Below are 15,818 nucleotides of genomic sequence, written 5' to 3'. Positions count from 1 at the left end.
GCTGTTACTGTGTCATAATTTTCATTGTAACTGCACAGTAAATGCAAGTTATCGGGAGCACAAATTAATTTCAGCTCAGCCCCTGCCGCGGGCTTCTGTGACATAACCATAATGACCACGTGTTCCAGAGTGTCTCAGCTCTGTCCCTGTGTTGCGAGAAAGCTGAGCTCTGGGCCCCTATGACCCCAGCCTCTAACACAGCTGCCTCCGCTGGATTCCAGGAAAACTGTCAGCCCTTGATCTTTTCTGATGGCCAGCATGGGATCCATCCATCAGAACGTTGTTGATGTGTCTTGGGGCAAACTCGGAGGAAGATTCCACCCACTCAGACTTCCCATGCACCAAGGATGAGCTCCCCTTTGGCCCTTGCTCCAGCACCAAAAGTGCGTCCTGGAAAAACCAGGACAAGGAAGGCCACGGGATGAGTCCCTTGCCCTTTTTGCCTTAGCTGCCAAGGAATGTGCAGCAGATTCGGATCCACACAAACATGATTTGCTCACCAAGTGGCTTCAGTGCTCTGAGCCTGCTTCCTCCTCTGTAAAAAGGGAGAACAGAGAACCTTCGGGGTTCTGCCTCCTCCTGGTCCTGCGAACGGGGCAGTTCCCTCCTCTCTCCCTGCCGCAGTTTCCTCTCCTGCAAGATGGGAATTGTGTTACTAACCACGCTGTTTGATTGTGAGGAGGGTCGCTCACAGGGCACAGCCTGGTGCCCACTACCCGGGAGGCGCTTTGTCACCGGGAACTGAAAAATGTCGCTTTTGTGGGTGAAGACCTGCTAGGTCTGGAAATTGAGGGTTTGATAGGCGGAGTTCACTGGAAAGTAGAGCCCTCCTGTAGCAATTTAAAAACCCAGCTTTGTGGTTTGATTGCAACCTGGATTTTCTGTTCCTGAGTGAGTTGCGGGGAGGAGTGTAGGCAAACACCCTTCAGCTCCCTGGAAGAAGAGGTCTTTTCACACACACACCGCCCCCCCACCCCCAGCTCAGTGTGTGCCCTTTTTACGAGGTGCACCTGACTGCCTGTGATTGCATGGTGCAGGGCCTGCCAGGGCATGCCCTGAGGGAGCAGTGCCCACGAGCCTGGCCAGGGCCTTCCCTCTCCCCACTGCCCTAGGAGACTGTGCCAACACTGCACATCAAGAGAGCCAGCCCCACCCAGGGGCCCCTGCAGCCCAAGCACAGGTCTTGGTGCTAAGGGAGGGTGGCTTAGTCTGTGGGATTCTGGGCGTGGTTAAGGGAATGGGTTGGGGGGTGATGTGTGAAATTCAAACCCCAGGGGAGGTTATGGCCAGAGGCTGCTACCCTGGCCCAAGGATGCTCCCCTAGCCCCTGCTTCTGTTCGCGCGCCTCCTGTGACAGGGATCTTTCTCGCTCCCAGAGCCACCGTCCCCACCTTTGTGGATCACTTTTGCCTTGCTTTTCAAGTACGGTGCTCAGAGTCAAAGCACCTTCTCCTCGAATGGTCTAATCAGCATGCACTGGAGCAGCAAGCCCCTCCTTTGTCCTAAGGCTACACTTCTGTTAATGCATCCCTATTTTGTTTGTTTCTCCCCACACATATCACTATTGATCACACCAGAGTCCAGGGCTACTATCAACTAATTCTCATTCCTTCACAATTCTTTCCTACCCCTTCCTCCCTTCCTTCCCTCCTTCTTCCCTTTCTTCTCCCAGTTCAGGGCAATGCATCTCTGCGGCCAGTTTATTCAAAGGTGTATTGAGCATCTGCTTATAGCCAGTCCTGTTCTGAGCACTGAAGATGTATAAATGAATACTACCAGGGTCCTGCCCACAGGTGGCTTCCCTTCTGCCAGTGGAGTGGAGGTAAGGCTAACAGCTACGGCACCTGCCCTAAGGGTATAATTGAGGGACAGAACAAAGTGCAGAGGTACCTCGGAGGGGTGAGCAGCTACCGTACGTGCACAAATATAAGGCAACCCAAATAAAGGTCAACGGCAACCTCTATTCCCCCAATGAGAAGATGCACCATAGAGCTGAATAGTCTAACCTTTAAAGGGTGGAGTTGAAATAGATATCTACTTGCAATGTTTAGTTTTTTAGTGTGACCTACGTATTTTGAATAATTGTTACATGAAATATTAATTTGGAAAGACTGCCTTTGTCCACTCTCAAATTTCAAGAAACTATTTGGTTCAAATTCTTTGTGTGTGGCTTTGATGTCAGTGTCCCCATCATCTGGTGTGTGTGTGTGTGGTGGGCGGGGGGGGGGTGGTTGTGGGTGCTTTTTTAGTTTTCCACAGCACGTCTCATTCACAGGGATCAAGATGCTAAAACACAGCCCTTTTAGATACACAGGTCAGTGGCCCCTGGACACTGTGTCCCCTCCGCGGGTACCATCTGCAAAACATTAGGGCAGCTGAGGCTTCATTTGCTGCAGGTAAGCATTTGTGGTCTACACAACACAGCCTCCTAGTTGGATGCTCTGAAAGTACCTTTAAAAGGTCTGTTGACACTAATCTCCCTGGCAGTCACCCTTTGTGACCTTCCCTTCGTAGTCCCAAAGTCCCATTCACACTGCATTGCTTTACGTGAGTAACGTTTCCTTGACTCCTTTTATAATAAGGCTGACCTCTATATGCATCCCAAACCCACATGGATTGAGGGTGTTTTGAACTAATGTACCTTTCCCAAACAGGACTTGTGTTTACAAATTAAGTAACTGAGAGAGCACCTATAATATGAGAAACTAGCAACTTGAATACAAGGCAACCTTATGTCCAGATATATAGGAGTCAGGGTGGGTGGGGTACGGAGAAGCTTCCCAGAGGCAGAGGCTTTGAGCTAACTTGAAGAATGAGAACCCTCTGGGATGGGTCAGGAACCCTAGGCAGAAGGCACTGGAGAAACAGAGCCAGGGGGCTCTCCCCTGGGTACCCCCATTTCATTCACATAGCTCCAGGCCACCTTTGCCCCTTGCCAGCTGGGAGACTTTGGGCACCTCTTTTCTGTTCCCTGAGCCTCAATTTCCCTATCTGTGAAGTGGGGTAATAATACATATTTCATAAAGGATACTAGAGCATGGGAAGTAGAGCTGGGGGGGTGGGGGAGACAACCTGGTTTAGTATTGGGTTTTCTTGGGTAAGTCATTGCATCTCCTGAGCCTCAGTGTTCCAATCTGCAAAATGGAGCCCAGTGAGGGCAGGAACTAGCAGGCTTCACTTCCCATTGAGTTTGGTCTGGGTTCTTGCATAGGAGAGCTGCTCAGAAAATACCTGTGGGGGTGAATGAATGAATGAATGAATGAGGAATGCCTGTTACTCCCTCTGCCAAGAACACTCTCCCCAGCTCTTCCCATGGCTGATTCCTTGCTGTTTCATCAGATGGAACAGGCATGCCACTAGGTTCTCCCTAAGCCCCTCAAACAAAGTTACAATGTCACAGTTATCTTATTTCCCTGCTGACTCTGATCATAATATTGTGTGATCTAAATTGCTTGTTATTTCTGTTTTCACCATTTGCATGCCTTGTCTGTATCTACAGTGCCCAGCACAGCGCCTGGCATATACTTAATACGTGTTCTACTATGTTCCCTCCTCCCAACCTTTGGATACTGCCTAGGTGTCTCTTATTCGTAGGTCCGTGATCCTACCCCCACCGCGGCCACCCCGACTGGGTTATCTTTACACTGCCTTAAGCGACCTCCTCTGCCTGCCTGTACTTCTCCACCCCCGAACCCCGCATTAGTGCACCGCCAGGGTGAGAGCTTGGCTCCCTATGGCCCAGAGCATGGAAGAGGCCTGGCATACACTAGGCCTTTTCGAAGTGTTGGAATAAACGAGTGACAGGCCAGCACGATGACGGGCCTGGCACCCCGAAGGCACCCGGCTGCCAGCGCGTCTTCCCGCCCAGGGCGCGGGAGCCGCGCGAGCGGGAGGCTCGGCGGTTCTGCTCCCGCCGCCCGGTCCAAACTTTCAAAAGATGCGGCGGCGGCGGCCCCGCCCCTCCCTGCTTGGTTGGAGGCGGCGGGAGGCGGAGGCGGAGCCGGCGGGCTCGGGCCGGTTGGCTCCGCCTCCTCCCGCTGCCACCGCCTCCCTTCAGGCGCCCGCCCCAGCTGCAGCCCGCCGGCTCGCCGGTGCAGCTGCGATGCCCCGGAGTCCGACCCCGGCCCGGGTGCCCGGCCCACCGCGTTATTAGCCTCCGTGCGCCCCGAGCGCGCCGCCGCCGACGCAGCGCCCCGACGCAGCGATGGGCAACACGGTGCACCGGACCCTGCCAGGTACGCCGGGGAGCCCTGCCCGGGAGGCGGGCGCTGGGGTTCTCTTCTCCCTAGGGTACCCGCTGGGTGACTTCCGGAGAGCCACCCCACCCCTCGGAGCCCTCGGCGCGCAGCGGGCTGGAGTCTCCGGTGCCTCCTGCACCCCGGCTAGCGCGCGCCCCTCGGCGGGGTTCTGCGCTCCGGGAGGACGGGTACCGCGTCCTGGTTACCTTGGGGACCCCAGTCCTCGATCGCTCTGCTTGGCCAGAAGCGCGAAGGGGCCGCTGGGGCGATGCCGCGCGCCCCCTCGCCTTTGTTTCAGCCCGAGGGCGCTGAGGAGGGAGCCCGGGGCGCCTTGGGGGGGTGACTGGAGTAGGGATCCCCAGGGCTTCCGACGGCGAGAAGCCAGCCCTTGTGCCGAGACTGCAGCTGCTGAAAGTGGGGGGCGCTTGCAGGGGTACCCCAATTTCCAGCCGCCAGCGCCCCCGCGGCACATGCTGCCTTGGTTTGGCCACGTTCCCACGCGCACCCCGGCTGCGCCCCCCTCTGGTGTCCGCTCAGCTGGGGGCTCTCTAGTCCCTCAGAGTCACCGCTGCAAAGCGCATCGCCCCCTAGTTAACATCACCATAGAATCTCCGGGCCAGAGTAAGGGGATGGGGAGGGGGGTGGGAGGGTGGGAGATGGGGAGCAGAGGGGGCCTTACTAGAGAATACCTGGTAATTTGGGAAGCAGATCACTGTGCCAGGGGGCTCTGTGTCCAGCGCTTTGCATACCCCAGCTCGGCATACAAAGTAGCTTTTCATTATAAAGATATTTATCCCAAATTTACAAATAAAGAAATTGAGGCTCAGAGGAGGAGAAATGACTCACCCAAGGTCATACCGCTAAGAGGGGGTAATCTGGATTGAACCCGTTCTGCTTGCCCTGCCATCCCCCCACCCCAAGTCTTTAGAAAAAGCCCTTATTTTGGCTTAAGGCTGGGCATTGGTAGCATCCTTTAGGCACAAAGTGAGAGATATGTGTATTTTTAAAGTACAAAGGCCCAGCTCAGTGGGGTAGCAAATCATCTGGCTGTGGGGCAAATTTAGTGTGAGGTTTTAGGAGCAGAGACATGTCACTGGTTTGTGCTCTAACACTCTCATATAGCCCCCCTTTCTAGGCTTTATATCAAAAAATAATTGTTTCCTCCCCTGGAGGGGATTGAAATGGGTGGTGCTGTGCTCAGGATTCCCAAGGTTGCTTTATGGAAGAAGAGCCAACTCCTACTTTCTAAGCTTCTGGGCAGCGTGAGGGCCATTGTGCTCAAAACCCCCAAGATTTTCAGCCAGGTGAAGTCACCAGCAGGGGGTCGTCAGCTAGCCAGAGGCAGAGGTGGGGTTTGAACCCAGGTCCACTTACTGGAGGGTGGCCTCGATCTCCTATGAGCAGGGATGTTGGCTGGATGGGGATGGGAGAGTCCACCCACCTAGTCCGGAGGTACGCAGGGATGCCGACAAAGGTGGCAGCAGATATTCTCCTGGCCACAAAGACACCTGGCTGCATCATGGGCCCCTTTGTAGGATTTCTTAATAAAAAATACTGATGCTGTTCTAGTCACATAAAAACAAAAAAAACATTGTGCCACCTGTGGGTCAGCTTTAGGGTGGGTGAAGGGACAGACACAGCCAGGCAGGCTAAAAATAGCTTGAGATTTATATATTCTCCATCCCACTGGGCTCTTGCTGTGTGGACTGGGCCATCCTGGGCAAGGAGCTGGGGGGGTTGAGGTTATTACCTGCTGCAGTAGCTAAGTGTGAAAAATTAAAACTCCCCACGGGGCTGAAGCTTGCACTGAGTTGGAGGAAGGGGAGCGAACTGGAATTCCTGGTTGCTGGCGCTGAGAATATGAAGGGCCATTAATTGTTTTCCAACCTGTTCTGTAATTAGTTTCTCACATACACCGGGCCATTCTTTACAACTCTGTGATCAGTACATGCCGCTCCGCACACTTGGAATAGCCTTTCTTGTCTAGTCCATCTCTTACAATTCAGCTTACTTGTCACCGTGTCCAGGAAGCCTTCCTTGAACACCCACACCCAATCCCACCCTTCGCTAGGCTACCTAGATACCTTCTTAAGTCTCTGCTTGTCCATCTGACCACGTTGCATTGCCGTCGCCCCTCTCCACAACTTGCCTTGAGGCTGCCTGAGGACAGAAACCATGTCTTGATTATCTTGGATCCCTGGTTGCCCAACCCAGAGCCTAGTGGCTGGCAGGGGCTCAAAAACCGGCGGTAGAGCTCACATGTTGCCTGCATCCTAGGCTGAAAGAATGCTTGGCTCAGTCCTGCCCTGTAGAAATCCTGGTGCTTTCGTTCTCAGGAAAAGGACACATGCGTGGGGTTCCTTCTATGGGACTTGAAATAGAGAGCTGGCATTTGCTAAGCACCTGGATTCCATGCCAGGCTTCCTGCATATGTGGCTTCATTTACATGCCAAGCATGCTCCTCCTTAAGGCTCCTGCACTTGCTGATCCTTCTGCCTGGAACATTCTTCCCCCAGACCTCCACATGGTTTCCCCCTTGCTTCTTTTAGGTCCCTGCTCCCATGTGGGTCCTGGCATTGCCCCTGCCCCCAGCACGCCCCACTTACTTTCCCCCACTCTGTGTTTCTACATAGCATGACCACCATGTGCTACACTGTATGTGTAGTTAGCTGTTTCATCATCTGTCTCCCCAGGGAGGATTTTGTGTGTTTTATGTACCGCTGTATATTCAGCACCTGGAGCAGTGGCTAGTGCATAGCTGTTCGGTAAATATCTGTTGAATGAATCGATGAATTTAATTCTTGCAACAGCCCTGCAAGGTAGAGATCATCATCTCCATCTACAGATAAGGAAACTAAGGCTCAGGGAGATAAAATGACTCACCCCAGTTCACATGGCTCATCCAGTTGGTAGAACCAGGACTGGAATCCAGGTTTATTTAGCTCCAAAGGGCTGCATTCTTCCTCTGACATGCAGTATCCCCCCAACCCATGGTTCAGACATTGGTTGGGGCCCCCCGAGTAATTATGGTATGTTATTGTGTGCAGTGATGACAAGCCAAAGAAAGGGAAGGTCGTTTATGATTGCTGTAGGGAAGCCCCTTGGTAATCTTCACAAAGGGCACATTCAGAGGAATGCCCTATAAATAGAACGGTCCAGGAGTCAGCAAGGGAATTCACATTTGCTAAGTTCCTACTGTGTGCGTTACCCGTTCTCTTACTAGTTGCAGTTCAGTACTGCAAAGTAAGATGCCATTTGTCTCCATTTTATAGATGGGGAGACTGAGGCACAGAGAGGTTACCAACACTCGATGCAACTCACACAGTTAGGCAGTGGCAAAGCTGGGGTTAGAAGACCCAGGTCTGTCTTATTCCTAATACCACCTGGCCCTTTTCTCTGGATTCCGTTTCCCTTAATCTGGGTTTTGTAAAGAAAAATAATAAGAGTATAAACAAGTGGGGTTAGAGGAGACTAGAATTCCGGGGCGGGGGGCTCTTCCCCCTTCTTCTACCAGTTCATTGCAACCCCTCCCTCAGCTCGCCTCTGGAGCTCACTCATAGTTCTGGTTGGAGAAGAGACTGAATTCAAACTGCCAGTTGGGTTTAATCATTAAGTTGGTCTGTGCTTGACCAAGTCAATGGACCTTTTTAGTGTTAGTTCAATTGTTAGGCATCCTAGAGCTTGGAGTGAAGGACGTGTGTTGACCTTGTTCTGTGCCAAACTCTGAGTCAGGGCCTTTACCCACGTTATCTATCTTAAACCCTTGTAACAACCCTTTAGAGGGGCTATAGTTACCCCATTTTACAGGGAGGCAACATCTCTCCATGTGCCCAAGCTGGAGGGACTCTGGGGTCTGTCCTGCTCTGCATTTTCCGGAGTGTGCACCTTCACTGATTCAGCTGACATCTTTTAGCCACCTGTCACGTCCCAGGCCCTGGGGTTTCAGCTTGAATGGGATGGACAGCCCCTGGAGGTCCCCATCGAGCTGGCCTCTAGTGGAAGAGGATACAGGATGCACTAACAGAATAGGACAAGTAGCTGGTTGTCTCGATGGAGAGCACAAGCTGTTGCTACCCTGTGCCTCAGAGGGGGAGGGGTGGTGCCCAGTGCCCCCAAATGAGGCCTGGCCACCAGACCAAGTGCTCTGTCTACTGGGGGTCATGTCTGACCAGCTTTAAAAATAGAACAGAATAAAAAATAACATATCAAGTGCATTGAGGTAGTAAGGAGTGTTTTTGCTTCATGAACTTTGTTTCAGTTGTATGTGCATGTGTGTGTGCGTGTGTGTGTGTGTGTGTGTATGTATGTGTGTGTGTTGGGCTCCGTGGGCTGCAGTGATTAAGAGTTGTGATGAGGGGCGCCTGGGTGGCACAGTCGGTTAAGCGTCCGACTTCAGCCAGGTCACGATCTCGCGGTCCGTGAGTTCGAGCCCCGCGTCAGGCTCTGGGCTGATGGCTCGGAGCCTGGAGCCTGTTTCCGATTCTGTGTCTCCCTCTCTCTCTGCCCCTCCCCAGTTCATGCTCTGTCTCTCTCTGTCCCAAAAATAAATAAAAAACGTTGAAAAAAAAAAATTTAAAAAAGAGTTGTGATGAGACCATTCACTGGTCTACAGCAGTGGGAGGTCTGGTGCTGGGTCTAGAACACAGATCTTGGAGTCAGGATGCCTGGTTTCAAATCTAAGCTCAGCCATTTCTTAGGGGAGTGACTTCAGGCAAGGTCTCTCTCTGTGCCTCAGTTTCCTCACTGCGAGACGGGGACGACGGGGGTAGTAGCTCCCTCGTAATTGGCGGCGGCAATAATTAAATGGAATATGGCAGGTAGTCTTGGCACAATGCCTGGGGCTTTTGCTATCATGGTTATTGCTGCCCTTCACTTCCTGCCTTGAAAGCTCTGTCCCAGGTGACCACCAGCCTTGAATCCAGGGGCCCGATTAGGAGGCGTCCCTTTCATGCGTACTGACAGCAGCAATTCCTAAGCGTTCTTCAGCTCTGTCCAGGACACCAGATTTCTGACGAGAAGAATCTTCTTGGCAGTTTGTATTTTGCCATTTTCGTTTGTTCACCAGACCTCCAGGCTGGGCTCTGTGCTGAGCCTGGGGTCACAGTCTGGATTTAGGGACTCGAGGTCTAGTGGGAAAGACCAACAAGGACGGAGCAGTTATAGTAAGTGGGGGAGGGGGACCCTGGGGGCCGTGATAGCCCAGAACAGGAGGCAGGAACGCTTCCTGGAGGAGGTACTGTCCAGTGAGACCAGAAAGCAGAGAAGTTAGTCAAGGGAAGGAAAGCTGTTTAAGACAGAGGCCCGAGTGGAGGGAGAGCAGGGCATATGGGGGGAACTGTGGCATTCTGGGGGTCCCAGTGCAAGCCGGGGTGGTATGTGGAGTCAGGGGCGGGCAGAGGCGATGTGAGAGGAGGGGATGGTTTCTTGCAGGCCAGCCCGCAGTCAGGAGGCTTAGATTTCTTAGCTGCCACGCTCCCTGCCGGGATGATGTGCTGAGTTTGCCAGCAGGGGCATAGCATTTTCACTGGGCTTGGCTGGAAGGACTGTTTAATCTTCCCTGCAGACAAGAAGGGTCAGCTCTGCCCTCTTTTGGACCAAAGCGTTTTCTGTATTTAGTGGTGCTCTATGAGGGCTTAAAATAGAAGCCCAGAAGCCAGGGCTGTGCTTCAAGCAGAGAGGGGAAAGGAAGGAGGCCTGGGTGCAGCCCTGTAAGTAGTAAGCGCTCACCTGGGCTATAGTAGAGCGCTCAGATCTTCAGCATGCTTGCCCCATACCGGGCCCTTTATCTATTTCATTCCTATTTCAGCCGTCAGGACCAGCCTTCCAGAAGCAGTTTCCCATTTCACAGATGAGGAAACTGAGCTCAGAGGAGAAACGAGACCTGCCTTGGGACAGGCAGCCAGGAAGTTGGCAGAGTGGAATTTGACCGCAGGCCTGCCCAGTTCCAAAGCTCCTTCTCCTCCATCACCAAGGGGCACTGCCCCTCGAGGCATCTTGGGGCTGCTGCCCTTTGTCCTCATCCTGAGCCCCACCCCTCTCAAGGTGTCCTTCCCGTGGACAGAATGAAGCTGCCCGTGGAAAAGGTCCATCCCCCTCACCTCTCCCTCCCTCCCTCCCTCCAGGCCTGGAGACTCAAAAGCTGACCTCTGGGAATCCTGCCCTGGAGGAGGGGGAATCTGAGCTCCGCACCCTTTCCCCCAGGCTTAGGCTCCTGATATCTCTGCCTGGTAAAAACTGGCCTGCAGTCGGCCACTCCCACCTGCCATCGGCAGGGGTCACGGTGCACCCACACCCTCTCCCCTGAGTCCGGCTATTCACAGGCCCTTCCCGCCCAGAGGCAGCCCCACCAATCAGTCAGCAAGGGCACGGGGCTAGGGCGAGAACCCTTCCTCGTCCAGCACCCAGGCTTTCCTGCAGGTGAGGAGCAAGCATCCTGTCTCCCTGCTGTGCTGTCATCCACCCACAGCAGAGTTGGTAACAGCACAGGCTGTGGTCCTGGTCCCATGTCCTCGTGTTAATCGTAGCCCCAGGCATGCAAAGTGTCTGGCAGATAGGAAGTGCTCACATGGGGTGCCTGTTAGGATTATGGGCTTCCTGGGGACACAAGCCCCTCCTCTATGCTGAGCCCTGTGCTCCTGAGGGAGACAGACTCAGAAGAACAATGACCGCTAACTTGTATCACACAGCCCGTCTGTGCCAGACACAGTTCTAAGTAGGTGCCTGCACTTGACCCTCCGAACAAGCCCCATGAGAGAGCTATTACTGTTAGTCCCTTACAACTGTTGAGGGAACAGAGGACAGAGAGGAAAATAACTTGCCCAAGGGCACACAGCAAGGGTAGTCCAACAGGATTCCTGCTAGAAGGAGAGGATGTTTGTGTGGGAAGGGTGACTGCTGAGTCAGGGTGGGGGGTCAGGTGGGAGGCAGTTCATATTCGCACTAGAAGCCTTCATAGTATTGAGCAGAAATCTGTAAGCATTTAGAAATCCTGCAGGTCGGTTGTTAGTGCGTTCACCTACTTCTGTAGTTGTCTGTCTCACGTCCTGCCTCTAGGCGTGGCAGGGTGGGGACAGTCTCCAGGTGGCCTGTGGGTTTACTGAGACGATCCCAGCTGATATTCCCTGACGTCTGTTGTGTAGATCTCCAACCCCCTTTCAAAGCAGGTCAGGGGACAGGTGATGTCCTGAGGGCTTTCTAGACAACAAAGCAAGGGCCAGGTCATCTGGGGAGAGCAAAGAATCCCTGGCAACATAGCCTGAGGTCAGAGAGCAGACCTGATGGGAAACGGTACTGTGGATCAAATGTAGACATGACCAGTGTGTGGACATCATGTGGAGGCAGGTATCAGCTGAGTCAAAGGAAGAACTTTCTAACTGTGGAAGCAGTCTGCAGGTGGAATGAGAGCAGTGAGGAACAAGTGCCCTTTGCTGGAGTGGCACTGGTGTTTAGCCCAGCTGGGACTTGAGATGGACATTGTAGAAGCAACTGAGCATCACATGGATCCAGGATGAATTGTTCATGAAGGTGCCCTTTGACCTTGGGGTCTTATGGGGTGTGCTATCCACTGTTCATCTGCTGAACGCCTGCAGGCCCCTTCACAATCTTTCATTTATATAATCCTCCTGACAGTTCTGTGGCTTGGAAGGTCTTGGGCCCATTTTATAGCTCGGGAAGTAAGGCACAGACAGATGAAGCCACCTGCCCTCGCCTGGGTCTGTTCCGCACCCCTAGTCTCCCAGCCTCAGCATTTTTGCAGACTCGGTGACAGATATTTCTGAGGGGGTTTGGGACAGTCGTCCTTGGACATCAGTCTCAGCTCACCCTTGTTTCTTTTTCTCTCTGCATTCTTACTACTGGGACTCAGCTGGCCTCTTGCCTCACCTCTGGGCGGTGGGGAGAAAGTTCTTTTATGAGTAAGCCATTTGGGGAAATGGGTGAGTGGGGGTATCTGGGGCAGGATTGGCACTTGGCAGGATGCCCACAGCTATTAACAAGTGTATTCTGTTTATGCCTTCAACATTACACATTGTTTATATTACAGTTATATCCCTTGGGCACGTGTTTTCTTTCCTTTTCCCCCCAAGGATGATGGATTTAAGAGCTGGGTGGGCACATGCATACCCTGTATCTTCAAAGCTGGGTCTGCCTGGTAACTTTCCACTCCACCCAAGAGCTTCCCTTCCCCTCAAGGTTCGGGGGCAATTCAAGGTCAGGAGATGGGACAGCGGAATTTCCCTGACTCTGAGGATGGCCCAGACCTTCATCCCTGCAGAGAAGTCCCCCAGGGACTCTGTTCCTAGGACCGGAGGGAGCTTGGAACCTACTTCCTATTTGGCAGATAGGGACACCGGGACCAGAGTGCAGGGTCACACAGCAATTACAGATGAGGTCTTTGACTGGAATCCCAAGAGAGGTGATGGAAAGAGCACAGTTTTGGAGGCAGTCTTGAGTTCAAATAGTTCTACTGTATCTAACCCGTGTCACTCTGGGCAAGTCATTTCCCTCTCTGAGCCTCCACTTTCTCGTCTCTAAGATGGGGATAATGATGCTACCTCCTTTGTGGTCAGGCAATGAGGTACAGATAGGGAACTGCGTGAGAAGTCTGAGCCTAACACAAGACAAGGGCTCCAGAAGTCTCCCTGAAGGCAAAGGGGTCTGCGCTCCTGAAATTGACGGGGTTGAGGGGACTGGGGTGGGGAGGAACAGTAGGACCATTAGTCCTGTTCCTCTCAGGTCCCCATGATAGATCACTGAAGTACCCACTGGTTGGCTAGAGAAGCAGTTCTGCATAATGGTCAAGAGCATGCATGGATTTTGGCTTCCCATCTGAGTGGAATCCTGAGCCAGGTCTTTCCGGAGCCACATAGGCTTCCTGCAGCATCCTCAGTCCTCACTCACCTATTCCCATGAGCCCTCGGGGATTTGGAGGATGGTCAGCATGATGGAGGAGGTGGAGGGAAAGGAGAAAGCTGGATCTTCAGAGAAGGAAGCAGAGTGGCAGAGGCACCCTCCAGAGTCACTTCTTGGCGAGCCTCAGAGTCCAACATGGCAGGGAAGGAAACTTTAGCTGAGGACCCACACTGTGTGCGGGGCACCGTGCTCTGTTCCTTCCCCGCAGGGACGACTTCTACGCTTTGCCTGAAGCAGCCATAGCCTCTTCTTCCTAGCTTTGTGGAGCCAGGCTAGTAGGGGTTCAAATGCTAACTCCACCACTTCCTGGCTGTGTGGCCTTGGGCAGCTCTCCCAACCTCCCTGAGCCTCCCTGCCTCACTGGCAATGGGTCTGGTAGCAGTTACCTCACCCAGAAGGATCACAGGAGGTCTGGTGAATGTAGGCCAAGTTTCAGTCTCTGCATTGCCCCCTGGGAGGTCTGTCTTGCTCATCAGGTCCCACCCCCAGTTCCTTTTTGAGGCCTTGGGGACATTAGGCACTGGGGCTCCCTCCCTGCCCTGCTGTAATCAGTCACCCGCTTTCCTTTTTTAGATGCTGCTTATTGTTCATCTCAAGTTCCGCCAAACTGTGGCCTTTGAGCCGCTCAAAACAAGCTGATTGATGATACCACCACCCCCCCATCCCTCCCTGAAACCAAGTCAGGGCATCACTACACTTCTTTCCCAGAAGGTGGCTTAAGCTGCTTGTACATAATCTAGTTTTTTTCTGGCATATCCAGAGGGAAGCAAGAGACCTTGGCGTGGAATGAGGCATAAAACAGGAAAGATGCAGCCTTTGGAGTCAGGACCAGATCTGAAAACAGACCCTGCCCTCACAGGCTGGTGGCCCTCATAAGGATGTCCACCTCTCTGGGCCTCGGTTTCCTCCTCTGGAAGCCACCCGGCAGGAGGTGGTGAGGGGTGAATGGATCACATGGCAAGCACGTTCACTGTGCCAGAGCTGGGCTCCCCGCCCCTCAGGGCCAGCAAACATTGCCCAGCGGTGGGGCTCACGAGGAACATTTCCTCAGCTCTAGGAGCCAGGACAGCATGGTTCAAGGAGAGTCTCCTCCTTCTCCAGCATCGCTTTGACCCTGAGAAGCAGGACCAGTGGATCTACTGTTCCACAAAGTCAGGATGGGGCCCTACAGGTTAGTGAGCAGTCAGGCTTCTGGGCTCCACCCAGGCCAGAAGAGTGGCTGCCCTCAAGGCAGAGCAGAAAGTTGGCAGACTCAGCCAGCTTATCAGCAGGCAGGTGCCAGGGGCTGCCTGGAGGAGAAGCAGGTGCTGAGGGGCAAGACTGTACCAGCAGTTGGCAGCAACATTTGAAACCTGGACTGTTTTCTTACTCCCGCCATGCTAGGTCATTCTGATAGGCAGGAAGAGAGACAGGGACAGTTTCCATGGGAAGAAACTGGGCTTGAAGAGGTGGATCTTGGGAGAGGTGGATCCTTCAGGGTTCCTACCAGCTCCAAACACTTCAGTGGTCCCCTGAGGAATTTAACCCCCTCAGCGCGGCCTTTAAGACCTTTTGTGATGCAGCCCCTGACTCCCTCCTCCAGCCTCCCTGCTCCCTTCTGCCCTATATTCCTTATAGTTCCTTAAGTGCATTCCATTCATTCTCACCTCCAGGCCTTTGCCTGTGCTATTCCCCCTGCATCAAACACACTTTCTCATCCCTACCCTCCTTCCAGCCATTTCTGCCTCAGTCTGCAGAGTGGCTCCTCTGCCGTGGTGTCTGCGTCCGTCCCCCTGCTGGTCTCTCAGTTACAGGGCAGGGCAGGGCAGGGCAGGGACTGCGGTTGCTTGTCAGTGCACGTGTCCCTGCAGCCAATGCAGGCCCTGGCATGGGGCGCATGCTCCATAAATGTCAGATGAAGGAGGAAGTGATGTACTTGAGAAAGAATGAGGGCACATCCCCCACTCCGGGCCCTAACTGTGGGAGCTGGCACCTCTAAGGTCAGAGTTTCCTGGGGCAGTTTATCAAGAAGAGACCCCAGCGCAGGGGCCCAGCAGAGGGTCAGAATGGACCAGGAAATCTTGACTCCAGTGAGCACGCGAGGGGGAGTTGGGATGACCTCACCCCCTGGGAACTTGCCGCATCTGAGCCCACTTGAGCAAAGAGGGCTGCCACTTAGGCCTGGAAGGAGCAGGCTTTTCTCCCAACAAGCGGTGTCGCCTGACCTCTGGCCTCCCTCCCCTCCCCAGGCTCCTTGCAGCTGCTGACAGGAGTGTGGGACCTTCCCGGCTGCACTGGGGTGACCGAGTTTTGTTTGCAAAGAAGAGGGGAGGAAGTTTTGTTTGCAAAGAAGAGGGGAGGGGAGGAGCAGGGTGGCGGTTTCCCATGTGGGCTGGCCCCCTTCCATCCTGGGCGCTGGCCTCCCAGGCCGCTGAAACAGAGAACAAAGTCCCATTACGCTGGCGTCTGTCTCCTGGGAGCATGTCACTGCCCCATTTGGCAGAGGTGAGGGGAGGTTGGTTGTTTTTTTCTCTACCCCACTTTCAAACCCACCAATGGCAAAGGTACTTCCTGTTGCCAAAGTTGCCTGATATTCTCATCCTGCCTTGGGTGGAGGAAAGCCTTGCCAAATACCAGCCTTGCCTTTTCCTCTCTAAAGCACACGCTAACACACACACACGCACCATGTTG

At 53.6% G+C, this 15,818-nt stretch overlaps 1 protein-coding gene across 1 annotated transcript in view; it reads left to right on the top strand.

The window, feature by feature from the left end:
- The first annotated feature begins 4,045 nt into the window (after positions 1–4,045).
- The window catches only part of NEURL1B (neuralized E3 ubiquitin protein ligase 1B), a 35,136-nt gene continuing 23,363 nt past the window's right edge, over positions 4,046–15,818 (top strand). The window contains exon 1 of the mRNA XM_049648685.1: positions 4,046–4,235. Coding sequence (XP_049504642.1) covers positions 4,205–4,235 — 31 coding nt within the window. The 5' untranslated portion in view covers positions 4,046–4,204. The remainder of the gene's footprint in view (positions 4,236–15,818) is intronic.

The sequence above is a fragment of the Panthera uncia genome (assembly GCF_023721935.1).
Source record: "Panthera uncia isolate 11264 chromosome A1 unlocalized genomic scaffold, Puncia_PCG_1.0 HiC_scaffold_17, whole genome shotgun sequence".
In the NCBI taxonomy this organism is placed as follows: domain Eukaryota; kingdom Metazoa; phylum Chordata; class Mammalia; order Carnivora; family Felidae; genus Panthera; species Panthera uncia.
Note: the sequence above shows the minus strand (reverse complement) of the source record. Positions and strands in the feature narration are given on the sequence as shown.